At 36.0% G+C, this 21,842-nt stretch overlaps 1 protein-coding gene and 1 long non-coding RNA gene across 6 annotated transcripts in view; one reads left to right on the top strand and one right to left on the bottom strand.

Moving 5' to 3' along the window:
• The window catches only part of ccdc85al (coiled-coil domain containing 85A, like), a 38,940-nt gene extending 37,244 nt beyond the window's left edge, over nt 1-1,696 (top strand). For 4 of the 5 annotated variants that reach the window (XM_005165709.5, XM_005165710.5, XM_009302126.4 and 1 more), the window contains 1 exon segment: nt 524-1,696. In XM_005165709.5, coding sequence (XP_005165766.1) covers nt 524-603 — 80 coding nt within the window. In that variant the 3' untranslated portion in view covers nt 604-1,696. 5 annotated transcript variants of the gene reach the window in all.
• LOC141386175 (uncharacterized) overlaps nt 1-21,842 on the bottom strand; it is a 70,914-nt gene that overhangs the window by 5,450 nt on the left and 43,622 nt on the right. The window contains exon 2 of the long non-coding RNA XR_012407623.1: nt 19,335-19,403. This is a non-coding gene — a long non-coding RNA (uncharacterized lncRNA). The remainder of the gene's footprint in view (nt 1-19,334; nt 19,404-21,842) is intronic.

The following is a 21,842-nucleotide window of genomic DNA, read 5'->3' as shown; positions in this document are numbered from 1 at the left end:
TAGGTTAATAAGGTGAACTAGGCAGGTTAGGGTAATTAGGCAAGTTATTGTATGATGATGATTTGTTCTGTAGTCTATCGAAAAAAAAAGTTAGCTTAAAGGAGCTAATAATTTTGTCCCAAAAATGTTTTTTAAAAAATTAATAACTACTTTTATTCTAGCCGAAATAAAACAAATAAGACTTTCTCCAGAAGAATAAATATTATCAGACATACTGTAAAAATGTCATTGCTCTGTTAAACATCATTTGGGAAATATTTAAAAAAGAAAATCAAAATCAAAAGGGGGCAAATAATTCTGACTTCAACTGTAATTTGGGAAATATTTGAAAAGGAAAAAAAATTCACAGGAGGGCTAATCATTTTGACTTCAACTGTATACAATACACTTATGGTTCAGAAAGCACTGTATTGTTTACTATAGTATTACTATAAGTATTTAACCCAGCATAATATCTTTATATTGTCACTATTTGCACTGCTTTAATATTCTCATCGCTTTTCTCTTAACATTGCCTCCACAGTTTTGACGGCTCCTCGTGACCAAACCCTTCCACACAGAGACTCGCAGGGCAGATACTTCATCCCCTCTCCGTACACGTGATGGCCGACCCGTCTATCCCGATATCAGCGGTCGTAACACCAGTTGGCATCGTGGACCCTCCGCTGCAGTCATTTTAAAGAGGACTAGAACGAGACGCAGGATGTTTTCCTCCCAGTACAAACCACAGAAACAGACCCACCCACATTCAGCAAATATCTCCTGTGGTTTACAGATGTTTAACAGTACTGCATTCGGGTAATCAAACACTCCAGCCATCGCTCTCTCCCGCTATATCCGTATCATTCTGAGTAGCAATAGGACACATGAAACGCGATGCTGCGGCTTCTCTGAAGGTGCTTCCCTGCCCTTGATATTTATTTATGCAGTTTCTTTTTTCGACCAAAGCTCTTTGAAATATCTTAATTGTCCATCTTTCGCATCTCTGGAAGGAGCGTCGCTATCACCTTTGCTAGTTTTTGCATATCCTGGATGTTTTTTTACGTGACATGTATGGTTCATCAACGGAAAGCAAAACGGATTTAATACATGTTGTCGGTGACTGAATAACCTCGTCAGTGTTTTGCACTGATTCCTTGTGTGTATGTATGTGTGTGTGTGTGTGAGTGTTTATTGGCTTTATAATTCCTTCCCTCTGAGCTTCTGTACACTGTTAACACTTCTCTACAGTAGAATCTACAGTAACTTACTGGCAGCCGTTCGCCGGTAACTTACTGTAAATCAGTCACAGCAAGAATACTGTATTTACATTTACTGCGCCATTTATCTTGCCCTACATGTCTTTACAGTATTATATCTGTACTGTAAAATATACAGTAATTTTCACAATGCAACTTTAAACTACAGTAACATACCGCATAATTCTCCTACAGTAAAAACCAGTTCATAATTACTGTAAAAATTGTTTAAAAAATCGTTAACAGTGTATATATAAGCTATAATGAGGTGTTTCTTCATGTCGTTTTATATACAGAAGTACAGCATAGTACATATAGTAAATTAATGGATTAGTTTTATATGCATATAATGACTATTATTTTTGACTTACAGCTATTATTATTATTATAACGATAATTATATGAATATATATATATATATATCTATGTGCAAAATATTAAAGGATTTTCATTATGTACGAATGGGATTTCTTTGTTTCACTACTGAACTCTTTAGTCAGCAGTCTGCAGGTACATCCAGATCCCTGGTTGCTTATTCGGTTTGCGTTTATGCAAATTAGGCAGCCTCAGCCATTTCAGGGTGATAGTAAATGAGCGAAATCCTCTGATCTGAAATATGCACTCATCTCGGTCAAAAATATCCCTTTATTAAGAGTTTTATTTTGTGATTCACGTGTGTTTTACGGTTGTTAATTGCACTATGGGACCTTGATCTCTAATGTGACTAGTGTCGTTTAGCAATGTGACTTTATAGCCAAGTTAAGGCCGACTCACACTGTGCAATTTTTTATAATCCTGAACGAATGTAGCATGTCAGACTGCACGAACATGGCTCCCATGTCAGTGATCTCAGCTGCCATGAAGCCAGACTGAACGACAATGAAGACGAGCCAAACACGAAAAAAAACACCCCCGGACTTTGACATCATCCACTCGTGACACTGTCACTATGCCGCGTTTTGAAACGAGCCAGCCCGTGGCATAGGCAGTATAGGCAAGTGCTAAGGGCGCTGTACATCCAGGTGGGCACCAGAAATGAGCGCGGTTCAGTTGGTTTTGTTTTCGAAATTCCTGACACATTCAGTGATAGACGGCAATATCTCAAAAACCTCTAAAGTGTGCTTCCTACAAAAAGACAAAGCTGGTTATGTTTCACAGCTGTCTTTATTTCTTTTTTTTTCACTCGACTTTACGACCACTCAGGCACGTGCACACATAGGGCTCAACCGGTGCAGTGCACATGTCCTTTTTAGTCTTGGATAGAAAGTGCCCTTCCAAAATAATCAAAAGTGCCCCCACGACGTGACAACACCACTCTTGAGTACGCGTGCTCACCCCCCTCCCTGCTTTATAGTATGCGCGCGACAACACAGCTGATCAGAACTCGCGACAACAACAACCCCCCCCCAACTGTTTTTTTTGCTCCGTCCTGCGGGTTTTATTTTAAACACAACTAATTTTCTCTTAAATGAGCGCAAACAGTTACTAAAGTAGTCAAATGCTTTATTATAGATCTGTGCATTCTACATTAACACCTCTGTTATTAAACAAAACACAATGAGAGATTCATTTACAGCTTTTTAATAAATAACTAAAGTAACTTTAATCAATATGCAAATACAATTAAAAGTTAAATAGATGTTATAGCTTTATTTAATTTCTCTATAGGCCATTGATTTTAATAGGCTAAACCTTTTATTTTATTGTCAGTATTTTCTAATGTTTGCTATGTATTCTATCATTTGAAGCTATTTGTTGTCCCATATTTTTTACATCCCAACGTTGACAGATTGCTAATCAATAAATAGCTATAGTGCTATCTGTCAGCTAATGTTATGGAAGGGCATAGATGTTATGAAAAATAGTAATAGTAATGTAACAACCTCCATCATTCCTTCCTCAAACAAATGTGTGAATATTAGATCTATTCAGCAATAACGTTAATTGCATTGGCACTTTTATCTGACGTTTTCTCAGCTTGTAGTAGTCGATCAAAAAGATATTTAGTTTCTTATGACTATACACTAGCAGTGGAATTTACTGCGATGTGACGGGCGCCACCTGAAATCCTGCCTAGGGTGCCAAACTGGTTAATGCCGGCCTGCTAAAATGATTCCTCAGCTGTTTTTACAGTTTTTTTTTTTTTAATTTTGCACATGGCGAGTCTCAGTAATAAAACCAGTATTTAAATTTTCACCGCGGTCATTTGAATGGTAGCATAGATTGCGTCATCAAATTCTGAGCTCCTATTGGTTCTTGGATTGACGCTCATCGCAGCTGTTGTCTCACTGCAGGAAAGTGTCTGAAATCTTCTGACACTGCGGTGGAAAAATCGGATCGCAACAGGCACTAAGCGGCTGTCTGTGAACATGTCAAACCAATGATCAAAGATCAACGATTTTAGCCTAGGATTTCAGGAATCTTTTAGGATTTCCCAAATTTGTCTCAGATGACAAAATTGTGGCTAAAATCTCACAGTGTGAGCAGGGCTTTAGTAGTTGATAAGTATACACTGCACAAAATGCTTTTCTTACTTTGATTTTTTGTCTTGCTTCTAGTCCAAATATCTAAAAATTCTTATATTATATTATATAATTACTATTATAACTACAAAATAGTTTGCCAATAGCGTAAGAAAAATAATCTTATTTCAAAAGGAAAAACAAGATTATTTTGATTACCCCATTGGCAGATTATTTAGCTTGTTTTAAGAAAAAACTTATTTAATATTGGCATATTATTTCTGAAAACAAGACATTATCTTTTGCTCACCTAGAAAATGCTTCTTGATATATGAATGATATATAGATATTTGGAATAGAAACAAGACAAAAAAATCTAAGTAAGAAAAGCATTTTGTGCAGTGTAGAAATGTAAAATAACTAAATATTGTAAATAAAATGCTGAGTTTCACACAATTGTGTTGGGACAACATGAAGAGAATTATCTTATTAGTTTTTTACAAATTTAAGTGAATTAAACGTAAGGAAATTAAGTTGTCCCCTAAAAACCCACAAGAACTGTGTTGTTTCAGCAAAGTTTTAATGACATCAAACAGCAAATGTCATTTTGACTTAATTTGACCATAATTTTACCAATCCAGGAAATATATCAATATTCAAACTATTAAAAATGTCAATAAAAGTCCCTTTTTCAAACTTTTAAACTTCACAAATTGTTTAAAAAAGATCAAGGTTCCATTATCAACATAGGCTCATTCTGAAAACGCAGCATACATTTCTCGAGATTGGTCAAGAATGGGTCAATAGGTGCCTTTGAAAACACTATTGGTTGGGTTTAGGCAGGGGTGTCAAAATTGTTCTTGGAGGGCCGGTGTCCTGCATAGTTCAGCTCCAACTTCCTTCAACACACCACCCTGGAAGTTTCTAGTATACCTAGAAAGAGCTTGATCAGCTGGTTCAAGTGTGTTTAATTGGGGTTGAAATTAAAATATGCAGGACACTGGCTCTCCAGCACCAAGTTTAGACACCCCTGGGTTTAGGGAAGGAGGAGGGTGGGTCAGTCGATCGGTTAGTCAGTTGACAGCGGCCTCTGGTGGATTTCCGTGAGAACAGCATGTGTGAATGGCACTTGCAAGAGAAATTTAAGATCTCAAAATGCACAGTGGCCAAAAACTGCAAAAAAACATAGCTCCTGGGATGTATTTGGCGCTCTCCAAAAATGTATATATCGGTAAATGTTCAGCCCATAATGAAATATAAACACTTTATAAGGAACTTATTTGTATGGTTATTTTTAAAGTTTATTTTATGGGGTATTTCTATTTTTTACAGTGATTAAGCATCCCTTTATATGAAGTGAAGCTCATCAGCAAGTGCTCACAAACCTTTACATGTTTTTTTTTTGTGTGTGCCTAAAACAAATTTATATATTCTCAACTATGATTAAACCATGAAATCAGCTGGTTTTGCGATCCCGCTTCTTGGCCGACCTCAATCCGTTTCATCATTCCTCAAGCTGGGAGGCTGCGCTCGGATTGTACTTTCTGAGCATTCGCTGTAATGAAATCAATTGATCCTCTTATCGACGCCAGAAGCACAGTTTAGATAAGAACTGCAAAGGGCTTTAAGATCCCTGTTAAAAAGGCCTTTTATCATAGAGCAACACAGACCTTTATGTTCTTTGCAGATATATGCTTTTAGTTTCTTTGAGTTTGCAATTCACGGTGCCTTGCACCCAAATTACAGCTAAAATCAAATCCCTTGTGTCTAAGATAAACTTTAGAATTAGAGATTCTAAAGAATTATTATTCTTTTTAAATTATTATGTGGTGAAGCGGTGGCGCAGTAGGTAGTGCTGTCGCCTCACAGCAAGAAGGTCACTGGTTCGAGCCTTTACTTGGTCAGTTGGCGTTTCTGTGTGGAGTTTGCATGTTCTCCCTGCGATTGCGTGGGTTTCCTCCGGGTGCTCTGGTTTCCCTCACAGTGTAAAGACATGCGGTACAGGTGAATTTAGTAGGCTAAATTATCCATAGAGTAAGAGTGCAAATGAGTGTGTGTGGATGTTTTCCAGAGATGGATTTCAGGTGGAAGGGCATCCGCTGCATAAAACATGTGCTGGATAAGTTGGGGGTTCATTGCGCTGTGGCGACCCCAGATTAATAAAGGGACTAAGCCGAAAAAAGAAAATGAATGAAATTATTATGTTGTGTATAAGGGCGACGCGCTGGCCTCACAACAAGAAGGTCGCTGGTTCGAGCCCCGGCTGGGTTAGTTGGCAGCCCTACAGTAGTCCACTAATAAAGTCCACTTAAAGAAGTGAATGAAAAAGAGTGAGTGAATTGGTGCAGTGGAAGGGATGTCGTTTTTTCTTGTGCCTAGATTTTCAGACCCTATGATAGATATTTAACACTTAGTGATCTTTCTATTAGTAACAAAGCATTTGGATTTTTGTCACGTATAAAAACATTTAATAAAAACATAATTTAACATTGATGTAAAAGTTATTTAGAAAGTTACACTGATAACATTCTGCTGTGGATGCCATCTTGTGATCAACGACATCATATAGAGGTCAAACACTGACATTTATTTATCAGGTATGACGTCATAGTGGTAATGTCCACACAATGTCAAGCTGTAACATCATTAAATGCTGACATTTGGTTGATTTTAGGTTATGTTAGAAAGTGACCAAAATCCAGCGTCATATTGATGCCAAATACTGACACTTATTGGTCAGGTATGGCAACCAAAATCCAACATCTGATATACGTCATAGTGGTAACGTCCATACAACGTCAAGCTGTGACATCATTGGGCGTTGATATTTAGTTGATTTTAGGTTGGACGTTGGACATTGAGGTCGGCCTGATGTTGAGATCTGACGTTAACCCGATTTTCATTTCCGAACAAAATGCAATGTTCACATGATGTTAGGGTACATCCTCAATCTGACGCCTTGTGTCTGCTGGCTGTTTAAGGCCATTTCGGTCATCATTCAGTAAACATCCGTCATCTTCTCATCAGTGACATGCATTTAAACAGTCTCTGGGTGAGTGTTTTAATGCTTCCAAACATTTTGCTGCATTTACATATCGCCCATGGCTCAGACAGGAATCCCAGGACTGATTTTTCTAATCGCCTTAGACAAGAAAAAATAAAGTAGTGACTGCAGGTTAAAGAAAAGTATTGGAGTAAAAGAATAGATACTGCACTGAAAATGTGCTCAAGTTAAAGTCCACGTTAATAAAACTACTTAGTAAATTACAATTTCTGAGAAAAACTACCCAATTACAATTTGAGTATTTGTAATTTGTTACTTTACACCACTGCTCCTCTTTTCCTAAGTAAACCCAACCAATAGTATTTTCAATATTACCGCTTGACCCATATGTACTTCTGGCTACATAATTCGTAATCTCCAGAAACGTACATAGGGCTACGTTTTCAGAGTGAGCCTGTGTTGCAACTTGTGTACTATTTAAAGGCAATTTTAGACATAGCCATTGAAAAGTTGCATACTGGGCTTAGTTTACACACGTCTGCATATATAACTAATAACACAATTTTATTTGTTGCTTTGTCATTTACATTAATAAAACAGACAATATAGTGTCAGTACTCTAAAAATTAACTTCTAATAATGTCAATAAAAGTCAGTTTTCCCCTTCATCATTCAAACAAACTAGAAGTTTGCTTACCTTCATAAAAGATTTTCTTAACGAATATTTTAAAGTAGAATTGTGAGTTTCTACTTGGTTTAAACTTCATGTGAGTACTTTCAGGACTGGGATTACTCAGATTTCAGTAAAACGGTTTATTATTTGTTCTTTCAATCTGAAGTGAACTAATCCTAGTATTTCAATGCTACAGTATTCCCCTGCCGCCATAGACAAGTATGTGAAATTTTGTGGAAGTGTCCTGTTTTTAGAGCATTTGATGCACATATCTATAAATCAATATCAGTCTCGGTTTCAGACTAAACTCCTCCAGTGTCGACTGCATGTCTGATGTGCAGTAAAGGAGAGAGAGAGAAAGGCAGTGCGGTGTGATTAAGACGCATCTTCGCCAGTGTAGGAGAGCTGACGGAGGGCTGGTCTCTCAGGTTCTCTGTGCTGCACCCAGTTCCGCTCTGCTGCATTGCAGTACAGTAAAGGAAAGATGTGAACGGTGGAGAAGAGGAGGCGAGCAGAGATGAGCACAGAAAAAAGGCGGAGCGGAGATGAAACAGAGCGTGGAACTCGTGAGGCTGTGAATCAAAGTGTAATAAGATAAAGTTATGATTAAAGGAAAGGAGGTGAAGTAGCAGCGTTATGGTAAAGGCGCAGCAAAGTGCAGTAAAGAAGCTAAACGGGATAATAAGATTATACAGGTGAAGTCAAAATTGTTAGCTCTCCTTTTTCTTTTTCCAATATTTCCCAAATTATGTTAAACAGAGAAAGGAATTTTTCACAGTAATTCCTATAATATTTTTTCTTCTTGAGAAAGTCTTATTTGTTTTATTTTGTCTTTTTTATTATTATTAATAATAATAATAATAAATACATTTTAAGGTCAAAATTATCAGCCCTCTTAAGCTATATTGCTTTGTAATTTTCAACAGAACAAACCATCTTTATACAATAATTAATACATAATTACCCTTGCCTAAACTTGCCTAATTAACCCAGTTAAGCCTTTAAATATCACTTTAAGCTGAATACTATTGTCTTGAAATATCTAGTCAAATATTATGTACTGTCATCATGGATAAAATAAATAAATTATTAGAAATTAGTTATTAAAACTATGTTTAGAAATGTGTTGAGAAAATCTTTACGTTAAACAGAAATTATAATAGATAGCTTATAATAATTCAGGCATTTTTGATATAAAAAATTTACCCATTGATATTAAAAAATAATATCCAGCCGGTTTTACCTAAATTAATTCTCAGGATATGCATTTTTGTTATCAAAAATTCAATTCTTGATATCAACAAATAAATTGTTGATATTAACAATCTGCATTCCTGATATCAGAAACTAAACTGTTGATATTAAGAATTATATTGTTACTATTAAAAATGACAATTCTTCATATAAATTACTTAATTTCACGAGTTGAAATGTTAATTCCTGATATCTAAAAATGTATTTCTGATATCAACAATTAGTGAAGTAATTTATGATATCTAAAATGAATAATTTCTCTAGTAACAATCACATTTATCATATCATAAATTAACATTGTCACTATAGTGACAAACCAATTGTTGATGTCAAAAATGAACATCTTTACTAATTGAAAAGTATTTCTTGATATCAACAATTTAATTCCTGTTGTGGGCTGTGGTGGGGGGAGTAAAAAGACCCACAACTCACTGAAAAAGGTCCAGAATTTGTCCCCTACATGAGCTAATTTGTCCTATTTTGACTGCTATTCCATAATAAATTGTGAAGATAGCTCATTGAAAAAGGCTTTAAGACCAAGTCCTTTGTAGGCTGTCAGTACTTAATTTGGGATGCTGAATTTGCTTGACTTTTCATGAATTAATTAATTAATCAAAGTGTAATGAATAATATTATAAAGTTATGATTAAAAGAAAGGAGGTGAAGTTAAAAAGCTTTGGTAAAGGCCGTTTAAATTTGTGGAAAAGAAGTGCCGCAAACAAGCTAAACAGGATATGATTATATACAGTTGAAGTCAAAATGATTAGCCCTCCTTCTTCTTTTTCCAATATTTCCCAAATGATGATTAACAGAGCAATGATTTTTTCACAGTATTTCCTATAATATTTTTTCTCCTGGAAAAAGTCTTATTTGTTTTATTTCGGCTGGAATAAAAGCAGTTTTTAATTTTAATAAAACCATTTTAGGGTCAATATTATTAGCCCCCTTAAGTGATTTTTTTTCTTTTTTGATTACAGAACAAACTATCTATATACAATGACTTGCCTAATTACCTTAACTTGCCTAATTAACCCAGTTAAGCCTTTAAATGCCACTTTAAGTTGAATACTAGTATCTTGAAAAAATATCTAGTTAAATGATATTTACTGTCATCATGGCAATGATAAAATAAATCAGTAATTAGAAATGAGTTATTGAAACTATGTTTAGAAATGTGTTAAAAAACTACATAAAAATAATTTGGGGGAAATATACTATTATTCTGTATATATAACTGTAGATAAATAACATACTGTATTAAATATACTGTATACTGTATATATATTAACAGTATGTATGATTGTGGAGATGAAAGTTCATGATCAGAGGTGCAAAAGTGGACATGAGGAGGAAAAAACAAAGAGAAAGGTGATGCAATAGAGGAGAGGAGTTATGACAAGAGATATATTAGAGTTATATTACATGAATGTGCAGTAGATGAAGTTTGATTAAAGGGTGAATGTAAGGATTTATGATTTGAGGGATGGAGATGCAGTATAATCATTTAAAGGAAGTAAAGAAGCTTATAATTAAAGAGAATGACTTATGTGTTCATTCATTCATTTTCCTTCGGCTTAGTCCCTTGTTTTTCAGGGATCACCACAGCAGAATGAACCAACAATTATTCCAGCATAGCCAGTTTTATGCAGCGGATGCCCTTCCAGCCACAACACAGTACTAGAAAACACCCATAGACTCTAATTCACACACACACTACGGTCAATTTAGTTTACCAAATTTAACTATAGCGCATGTCTTTGGACTGTGGGGGAAACCGGGAAACCCGGTGGAAACCCACGCCAACACGGGGAGAATATGCAAACTCCACACAGAAATGCCAACTGGCCCAGCCGGGATTCGAACCAGCGACCTTTTTGCTGTGACAGCACTGAGCCACCGTGCTGCCTCCATGCAAGTTAGTTTTGGTAATCTTCAATCAAGAGAAAAGGAAAAGGAGAAGCAGCAGAAGAGTTACAACAAAAATAATGCATAAAGATGAATAAAGAAAGAGAATGATGGAGACTGAGTATTTCCGAAGTGTGAAGGAAGCTGTCATTGCTCCAGGGAAGGGCAGCGTCTGGGTAAGGTCAGAGCAGGTCAGCTGCTGCTCAATCTGCATATATAGAGTCCAGTGCAGAATCTATAAATACTGAGATACGGCACATGATCTGCTTCTGATGAAGGTGGACTGACTGTTCAAGGTTTTATGACGGGATGGAGACGTCAGTCTTTGAGGTACATCAGACAGTGATCAGTTATTCTATCACAACACTCTCCGAAAAAAAGTACACAAGCTGTCACTGGGATCACAGCTTTCACTGTAAAAAGATCTGTTAATGAACAGTTTTCATATTTAGTGACTCTCAAGTGTTTTCCATTTATTTATTGCACTATGGGACGTTGATCTCTACTCTGTCGATTTTTGATGTCGAAAATTTAACCTTACAGTTTAACAAAGTGACTTTTATTGTAATCTTAGTATTCTGAAATAATATATTGTAAAAGAAATATTATATAGAGAAATAAGTCTTATATGAAGGTTATAAGAAGGTTTTTGCTCCATAATATTCCACACCAACCCAGACAATACATCACTTTAAGCTTTTAAAATGTTAATTAAAGTCAGTTTAAACATTTCAAGGCTAAAAGTTGTAACAAAAAAGATCAAATTCCCATGATGAATCACAGAATACAGAAAACGGCTAATTTACTGATATTTTTTACTGTACATCTTTGTTCCTAAAGGATTAGTAATGATGCCTTATTGGCAGGAGTGCTGCTAACAATTGCATTTATCCTGTAATAATACGTTAGCATTTATCTATATGTATATAGAGTATTGTATATCCTGTAAAATATACAGTAATTTTCACAATGCAACTTTAAAATACAGTAACATACTGTATAACTATACTCAGAAATAATGAAACGAGAGCTGTTACTGGGGTGGTAGATTTTCACACTTTACGTAATATTTAATAAACCAAAATATTTAATGTTATACTTAATACTAAAACATATTAAGTAAATGAATTGCGCATAATCATAAAAATAAGTTTAATCAACTTTATAGTTTCAAGTTATATTGAGTATACTTAATAAAGCAGATCTCTAGGGGCCGTCAAAGAGCATGGGCCTTTAGAATTTACTCCCGCTTAGCAGAATCCCGCTTATGGGTAAAGATTAGCACACAAAGAAAACTTTCAAATAGACATACCTTAAAAAAAGCACTAATGTGAACCATTAGAAAAGATGCATTGGTCAAATGAGAACGTTCATTCCTTTATTTTTGAGAATTGTTTTTCTTTTAAACTGAATGCAGGATTTGTTCAGTAATTTATTATAGTTTTATTAATTTGCACAGTTCATTCTCTTAATACTTTTAAGGCTTTGAGTTTACTTGCTTTTAAAAAGAAGTTGTTTATCCATAAATAAGAATTGTGCCATCATTTACTCACTCTTCACTTTTTAAACACTATATATATATATATATATATATATATATATATATATATATATATATATATATATATATATATATATATTTGTGCTTTCAAACATTAAATTAAAAGGTCAACACAAAGCTGTGAACCTTTTATTTTAACTTAAGATTTTCTCAATTCAATGCTATCTCACAGCATTTCGTTTTTTTTTTTTTATTATTTAGTGGCTAATTCATACAATCTCATTTGTGCAGTTTAGTACGATTTGCTTATCCCCCAATCATGGTTGGGTTTAGAGGTGGGGTTTGGTGTCATGCCTCCATTTTTAAATCGTACATTTTCGTAAGACTGAACTCCTACGAAGTCATGAATTAACTTGACAAAACATAAAATAGCTATGTTTCCTCATCAGATCAGGTTGCTGAAAACTAAAATCAATTGATTAAAAAGTTCTCTTTTCTTAAAACAATACATTTCAAAGGTCAATCTATAATAACCGAGAGCTAGTTTTCACAAAATATGCACATAAAAAACTTTCTGAAAGCCTTTCAGAATCAATTATCTGTGGCATTTATAAATGTCAAAGAAATTGTCTCATGAATTTAGACTCGTTTCTGTTGTTTTCCTGGAGTGTCTCTCTGCAAATATATCAATTTACTTAATAAAATACATTGTTTGGCATATACAAGTACACCCCGCAAATTCATATTTTCTATAGGATGCTTTACAATATTATATTTGTGCATACACAATAGATTAGTCAGTACTGAAGCTAACAAAATAACTTATGATAACGGTGCAAAAAGTAGTAGCCCAAACTTACATGTAAGGGGGAAATATTAAATGAAAACTTTAAAGAGAAAAATTCAAGAAAACAAAAAACAAAAAATACATCATGTTTTGTTGAAATTATGTAGCTTCTTTTTGCAATACACTGAAAAAAAGTGTTGCATGCAGAACTGTTGCAAACAATTTATTTGTGTTGAATTTAAGCAAACAAATTAAATTTAATAATATTCAACTTAATTTGTTTGTTTAAATTCAGCCTAAATAAATTGTTTACAACCACTTATTAAGTAAATCCAAGAAATCATCTTTAAATAATTTTTTTCAGTGTATTTCGCATGAATTTATATGTATTATCTATCTACTTCTAAAGATGTTCGTCGACTAAAATGTTACTTTAATAAATAAATAAATCAATATATATATATATATATATATATATATATATATATATATATATATATATATATATATATATATATATATTTGTCTTAAAAGAGATGTTTTGGAGTCCAAGGTAACAAATTTCTGACAATTGACCATTAACATGTAGTAGATTAAGGAATTGACCTTATTCGTCAATGCGGAAGTGTGCTCGTTTTCGCGATTGTTTTACAACTTCCTATGCAGTCGCCTATGGGAGAAGTTACTAGGAACGCCAGAAAACGGTCAAACTACTAGCTCTACAATCAAGTATTTGCATGACTATACAGACAAAGCAGAATAATATAATAAGAAAATATCAGTTTGCAACATTAAGCAGCAAAACAAACTGTATTTAACGTCTTAAAAATGAATGGACGTGAATGAGACAAGAAGTCTTGAGCCAAAAAGATTCAAATGGCTGCGCCTGCTTGTACGCGAAGAATAAGGTGAATACAAAACATGTTTCATAGAAAGTATATAAACTAAAAGTCAACATTTACCTTCTTTTAATAAAGGGTCAAAATTCACCATACCCACAAAAGTAAAAGTAAACAAATAATCAATCAAACAGTCTAACTCTAGATGTGTTGCAGACTAAATGACTTAAGTGAATGTTCAAAGGGAACAAGGACCAAAGACCAAAGGCAGAAATCATGCACTTCAGGAGTTGTTCTATAAGCACTGCGTGAATGATAGTCTTTAGCCTGAATGGGGTCTAATTACTGACTGCTAGTTCTCAAAGTGCACTGAGATAACATCAGTCATTAGACCTTTCCTAATTTCCCCAGCTTGTCCATTTTCAACCGTATTAGCCTCTATATTATCTGCTCTGCGCAAGCAGTCGAGAATAGAACAGGGAACGGGTGCACTTGGCTTTTACTTTTGTGCGCTCATGCATGAAGACTGAAACATAATTATGCACATCAAGGTTGTTATAGTTTTATTTTTATACTATTTTTAAATTTGCTGTACATTTTAGTTTTAGGTTCTTTTATTAATGTTTTGCTAGTTTTGGCTTAGGTTTCATTTTGTGAACACTTTCTATTTAGTTTATTATATATCTAGTTGTTGTAATTGTATAACCCTAAATCAGAACAAGTTGGGACAGTATGGAAAACGCAAATCACTCTGGAGGCTCTGAGGCGTCTATGGACCATCTCACAGTGTAAATGTGTACTGTGGTCAGATGAATTAGTATTTCAGGTATTTTTTGGGTGAAATTGATGCCGTGTGCTCTGGACCAAAGAAGATAAGGATCAATCAGACTGTTAAGGTCTGTCATGGTATGTCATGGTACTTCTGTGATGGCTGCATTAATGCTGAAAAGTACATAGAGATTTTGGAACACAAAATGGTACGTTCACTAGCGATGACAACAACACAATGCAAAATCACCTTCCACATATATTACAAAGTCCTCGCAGGGGAGGAAGAGGATACAGGTACTTGACTGGCCTGCCTGCAATCCCGACCTGTCTCCAGTAAAGAATGTGTAGCACATTTCGAAACAAAAAATGCGACAATGAACACCCTGTACTGCGAAGACTTGTTGGCAGGAAGAATGGGACAAAATTACACTTAAACCCTTCATCACTTGCACTGCAAAAAATGCTTTTCTTGCTAAGATTTTTTGTCTTGTTTCTAGTCTAAATATCTAAAATTTCTTATATCAAGAAGCATTTTCTAGACAAGCAAAACATATTGTCTTGTTTTGAGAAATAAAATGCCAATGTTAAGTGAGTTTTTCCTTAAAACAAGCAAAATAATCTGCCAATGGGGTAATGAAATTAATCTTGTTTTTTCTTTTGACGTAAGATTATTTTGCTTACCCCATTGGCAGATTATTTTGCTTGTTTTAAGGAAAAACTCACCTAATTTTGGCATATTATTTCTGAAAACAAGACAATATGTTTTGCTTGTCTAGAAAATGCTTCTTGATTTAGGAATTTTAAGATATTTGGACTAGAAACAAGACAAAAAATCTAAGTAAGAAAAGCATTTTTTCCAGACATCTGTCAATATCCTGGATGGCTGAAATGGATTACTTCCAAGTTTTTCGATGTGGAAATACATGCTTGTTCAACCAGCACGTGTTATTACTCCAATGCCTTTATCCACTGGGAGCAGGGAAGCTCTTTGAGAGGTTTAAAAGTAGTTTGGAGGATGTTTTTGAAGTGTTAGTGCAATAGATGTTGACAGCTATAAAGGAGTAAAGCACAAAGCCTTGCAGGTCACTGCACAGTCATGCAGTACAGAGACTGCATTTGAATGCGACTCACTCACAAACTAAAGCATAACACTATCTGGGTGCATCGCTGACTGAATATTAATTGCAAGATGACACTTTGTATTATAAGTTATAATGTGGGATTTTTTTGACATCATTCGAAAACCTTACATTTGGAATTACTTAAACTGAATTTAATAAACTAAATTGGCCATAGTGTATGTGTGTGATTGACTGTGTATGGATGAAACCCCACTTCAGTGACTGTCTTCTCTCTGTAACTGGTGCTCATGAGACCCTAAAACCTGACAGCATGGAAAAAAGACTAAAGAAAATACCACATAATTAGAAGCTCTTCAACTCATCCCAGACAGAACAGACTGTTATAAATGAGAGAAATCTGTTCCTGGCCATTTACTGGGTGTCTTTCAGAAATACAGAGTTACTAAAAAAAGAAATAGCAGGTGCTGTGAACTAACTCTGAGCTGGACAGAGTAAATATATATATAAAATAAGCAGAAAAGCACTGTTCATGCTGCAAATTAGACTGGACTCCATTTGTCTGTTACGAGGATGATTCAGAATATGAGGCTCTTTATGCTAATGTGATGAATGAATCCGCAGGGATTTCTTTGGCCAGTAATCCATATAATCAAACTGAATTAGTCACCGCAGTCACTGCCAGAAGACTTTAGCTCTAATGAGACGCGAGAAACTTCTCACAGACTTTTATTGCAAGTACTTTTTAACCAGCCGAGGTGAAAAGTATTGAATTTAAACTATCATTTCCACTCACGGCGACATGGTGGCTAAGTGGTCGGTATTGTCGCCTGCAGCAAGAAAGTTGGAGGTTCGAGAACCAGCTGGGACAGTTGGCATTTCTGTGTTTGCACGTTCTCCCTGTGTTCGCATGGTTTAACTTAGGGTGCTGAAAGACATGCGAAACAGGTGAATTGAATAAACTAAATTGTCCGTAGTGTGTGTGAAAGAGTGTGTATGGGTGTTTCCCAGTACTGGGTTGTGGCTGTAAGGGCAATATATGCTGGGAAAGTTGGCGGTTCATTCCGCTGTGGCGACCTCGGAAATAGAGACTAAGCTGAAGGAAAATAAATGAATTTCCACTTATAATACGGGCACCTATCTGGGTTAGTAGCAATCCCATTTCCCCCAACATTCTTTGGTAGGCTATTTGTATAAAACGGGACATGTTTGGATTCCAACACTTTCCTGCAGCATAAGCATTAAATGTTTCTTGTACTTAGTATTTTGTTTTTGCTTTGTCATTTTAAACATAACAAACTACATTTATCTGCCTTTTTTGTGTACATTTACATTTACATTTAGTCATTTAGCAGACGCTTTTATCCAAAGCGGCTTAAAAATGAGGATAAGGAAGCAATTTACACAACTATAAGAGCAACAATGAATAAGTGCTGTAGGCAAATTTCAGGTATGCAAAGTGTAAGAAGAACCTGACTGTTTCCTGTTAGCAGTTTTGTTGGAGACCTAACGGTGCATTCAGACCAGGCGCAGATGAAGCTGTGGCGCTATACTTGAGCAAATCGCATCATTCAAATTAAGTGGCGCAAATTGAGCATTTGATGTGCCTAACATTCGATTCGCTCTTAACTTTAGCGGACATTCATACCATGTTAACCAGTCAGGAGCTTGCTCTAGTATGGGCATGATAATGACATAGCGCCTGTTGTTGGTGTCTCGAGGGGAAATCCTGCTGCTGACATCGGACAACAGCTCATCAAACTGAGCTTGACTCAGTGGAAGCACAGCTGAAAGCCTCCATCATCCTGGTATAGTTTCTGTAGTTGGGTACACCTTAGAAAGGATCCAGTAGACTCAGACACAGCGCCGAATGAATCTACGCTGTTTTTCAGCCTTCCTAAAACACATAAACCACAGCTACTCTCTCAATAAAATCCATGTTAGCCATTTAGCAACAAAACTAGAGTCACCAGATTTGCGCGAATGAAGCAGTGCAAGTTAAGCATTTTATGTTAAAGTTAAGTTTAAGTTAAGCCGTAAATATGACGTGGGGACTGATGTTGGTGTCCCTGCCGACATCGACAACAGTTAATCAAACTGGGCTCAGCTCATCTGTACCTGTTGTGAAGCGATTTTGATGCGCGAATGAATAGAGTAAACGTATAATGTTCACTCATCTATTTACACGTGATTAGCGGGATTTATTTGCACGAACCGTGTCTGGTGTAACCAGCATAATAAGCAGCACAAATATTTTGCTTCCTCCAGCTGTTGATATTTTAATCCACTCTGCAGATCTCTCGCACGCCCCCATACTGAATGTAACCCCAAACCATGATTTTTCCTTCACCAAACTTGACTGATTTCTCTGAGAAGCTGCGGGTTCCAATAGGTTTTCTGCTGTATTTGAGATCATTGGGATGCAGTTCAACAAATTCATTGGAAAAATCGACCTTCTGCCCCTTTTCCAAATGATCAACTAGAATTCAAGTTATTATTAGTGATGGGTCGTTCATGAACGATTCGTTCATTTTGAACGAATCTTCAATATGACTCTGGAACTACGAGTCCTCTCAGGGAGTGATTCGTTCATCCGCGCGTGCGCACATTTGTGCAGGTAGTATCAATAATTTCAAGTCTTCATCACATTGGCAGAAGCCAATCATATGCGTTTAGAGCCGCATCATGGGCCAATCATATGCGTTTAGAGCCGGAAAAAGAATTGAACCGTTCATCTCTCGAGTCCTCTATCGGGTCTGAGTCACTCGTTCATCACGGGCCAATCATATGCGTTTAGAGCCGGAAAAAGAATTGATACACTCACCTCTCGAGTCCTCTATCGGGTCTGAGTCACTCGTTCATCACGGGCCAATCATACGCGTTTAGAGCCGGAAAAAGAATTGAACCGTTCATCTCTCGAGTCCTCTATCGGGTCTGAGTCACTCGTTCATCACGGGCCAATCATATGCGTTTAGAGCCGGAAAAAGAATCGATACACTCACCTCTCGAGTCCTCTATCGGGTCTGAGTCACTCGTTCATCACGGGCCAATCATACGCGTTTAGAGCCGGAAAAAGAATTGATCCGTTCATCTCTCGAGTCCTCGGGTTTGAGTCATTCTGTCACATGATGAACGAACAATCATGGCTCCTATTGGCTTAGACTGTGCATTGATTAAGATTATATGTGTCTGTCAATGTAACGTGAATGAACCCCTGACATTTGAAGACATAAAGAGGTGAGCTGAGCAAAGAGACAACATTACCTTCATAGACAAAAGAGCAGGTAAACATTGAATTATTATTTTCTCCTTATTATAGTTTTCTATGTATGACTTATTTGTCGTGTGATCAACCTTTTGGGCTAGTTGTCAATGTGTTTGGAAGCAATTTGTAACATTTTAATAATATTTTGGCAAATTGAACCAAATGAACGAAATGACTCGAAAAAAGATTCGTTCATCTTGATGAACGAGACTCAAAGATCCGAGTCAGTAAAATGATCCAAACTTCCCATCACTAGTTATTATTTGTTGCTCTTACAACTGGGATCGACGACAAGACTTTTGTCAGGTGGTGTATTTTCTTTGTTAGTTTCATTTTTTATTATCTAACGTTGTAAATGGAACCCTAATGTAAAGTGTTACCATAAATGCTACCTGCTTTTATATCTACTGCACAGGATATTTTTTCCTGACTCTCCAGGCGCACAGTGTTCTGTCTCTCTCCCTCTATCATTACTGTCAGAGGCCTGAGATAGATATCATACAACAGATTAATGGACCTTATCTTTACACAAGTGCACTACATACATACCACTCACCAGCCAGTCTGTCGTACAAATCCATCTCCTCGTATTCCCCGCAGGCCTGCATGCACTCACTACAGCTTCCTGTTAAACAAACAGATCAGGGATCGGCGCTGTGTTACAAAATTTATCACGGGTAACCGTTCGCTCATCAAACATGCAGCTGCCCGGTCAGTCTGCGGAGTCACATGTGCATAATGCATGGAGACTCCGTGGCTGTCTGAGCGAATGATTTGGGGTGTGTTGAGGGTTGTGTTTTCTGAGTGCACAGCATTAGAGGAACATCACATCAGCTTAATCACTCACCGTGGCTGTGAAATGGAGCTGACCGACTCTGCCATTTTCTCATCGTGTTTAAAAATAGGATAGATAGATCTATCTATCTATCTATCTATCCATCCATCCATCCATCCATCCATCTATCTATCCATCCATCCATCTATCCGTCAATCTATGTATCCGTCTATCTATCTATCTATCTATCTATCTATCTATCTATCTATCTATCTATCTATCTATCTATCTATCTATCTATCTATCTGTAATATCTCAGCACTTTATCGCATCCTCCAACCCACCAGGGGGAGCATATGTTGCCCTATACTCCTCAACATTAGATGGCAGTAGTGACTCTTGTTCCTCTAAACTCTCCTGTAATCAGCGTAACCACCACCACCTGTTCTTTGCTCTATATAATACTGCTTTGTCTCCTGCTCTTTGTTCAGTCCTGAACTAAACCTCTTGCTGCCTCGTTCAGTTAAGTTGTTCGCAAGACTTTTTTTGTTTGCTATTTTGCTGTTTGATTGTTATGAGACCCTCGTGTCTATTTTATTTTGTATGTATTTTCAGGAAGCTATTTTTGTTGTACTTTTTCAACCCTGGCTGTAGAGAGATATTATCTCTCCTTTTTGTCAAATTTACCTCATTAAAGACTATATATATTTTTTTTGAAATTCATCAGTTGCGGACTAACTTTGTTCCTCCTCTTTCTTCCTCTGCTCTTGGGCCACCAGTTGCTGACTTAGCTCATCTAGTAAGAACTACTGCTAACCACACCGTAGACCCGGGTTCGATCCCCACTCAGATCATCACACTATCTATTCATTCGTCTATCTATGTATACGTCTATCAATCCATCCATCTATCTGTCTATCTATCTACACATTCAGAATATTCAAACCTCCTAAATTATTAGCCCCCTGATTATCTTTTTCCCCAATTTGTTTAATTTCTGTTTTTTCAACATTTTTCTAAATATAATAATTTTAATAACTCATTTCTAATAACTGATTTATTTGATCTTTGCCATGATGACAGTAAATATTTGACTAGATATTTTTCAAGACACTTTAATACAGTTTAAAGTGACATTTAAAGGCTTAACTAGGTTAATAAGGTGAACTAGGCAGGTTAGGGTAATGAGGCAAGTTATTGTATAATGATGTTTTGTTCTGTGGACTATGGGAAAAAATATCGATTAAAGGGGCTAATAATATTGACCTTAAAATAGTGTTTAAAAAAATTTAAAACTGCTTTTATTCTAGTCAAAATAAAACAAATAAGACTTTCTCCAGAAGAAAAAATATCAAAAGACATACTGTGAAAATTTCCTTGCTCAGTTAAACTTCGTTTGGGAAATATTTAAAAAAGAAAAAAAAATCAACTGGGAGCTATTACTTCTGATTGCAACTGTTATTTCAATTTTTTAAGTATTAATAAATAAATTTATAAGTTATTACAAAATCTTTTTTCAGTTTTTACACTGCATTTACACTTTATTAATTTAAAAGTTGCTTCTTTAATGACAGTGTATCTAATGAATAATTAATTACCTAAAATATGGTCATGGATTTATTTGATTCATAACAAGGTAAAAAATCATTAAATGTAAGCATGTTCACATGTACATCACCTTTATAGAATTTTTAATCAAACGATTTCGATTTTGTTCTACTATTATTGAAAAAAAGAGGTGGCACAGTGGCTCAGTGGTTAGCACTTTCATCGCAGCAAGAAGGTCACTGGTTCGAGTCCCGGCTGGACCAGTTGGCATTTCTGTGTGGAGTTTGTATGTTCTCCCTTTGCTGGCGTAGGTTTCCTCCGGGTGCTCCCCCACAATCCAAAAACATGCGCTATGTGAATTGGATGACTATATTGGCCATAGTGTATGATTGTGTGTGAATGTGAGAGTGAATGGGTGTTTCCCAGTACTGGGATGCAGCTGGAAGGGCATTCGCTGCATAAAACATAAGCCGGAATAGTTGGCGGTTCATTTTGCTGTGGTGAGCTCTGATAAATCAGAGACTAAGCCAAAGGAAAATGAATGTATGACATTCACCCATCCTAATAAATTGAGAATTCCCTCTTTTTTTTAGTAGAACTGCTGATTCAGGATGCGACAAGCTTCGTCTTTCATCATACTCAATACAAAACATAAGCTGGAATAGTTGGCGGTTCATTAAGCTGTGAAAGTCCTTGATAAATAAGGGACTAAGTCGAAGAAAAATATGAATGAATTACTAA

The sequence above is a fragment of the Danio rerio genome, chromosome 6 (assembly GCF_049306965.1).
Source record: "Danio rerio strain Tuebingen ecotype United States chromosome 6, GRCz12tu, whole genome shotgun sequence".
NCBI lineage: Eukaryota > Metazoa > Chordata > Actinopteri > Cypriniformes > Danionidae > Danio > Danio rerio.
The sequence above is the reverse complement of the archived record's forward strand: the minus strand, read 5'-3'. Positions and strand labels throughout refer to the sequence as shown.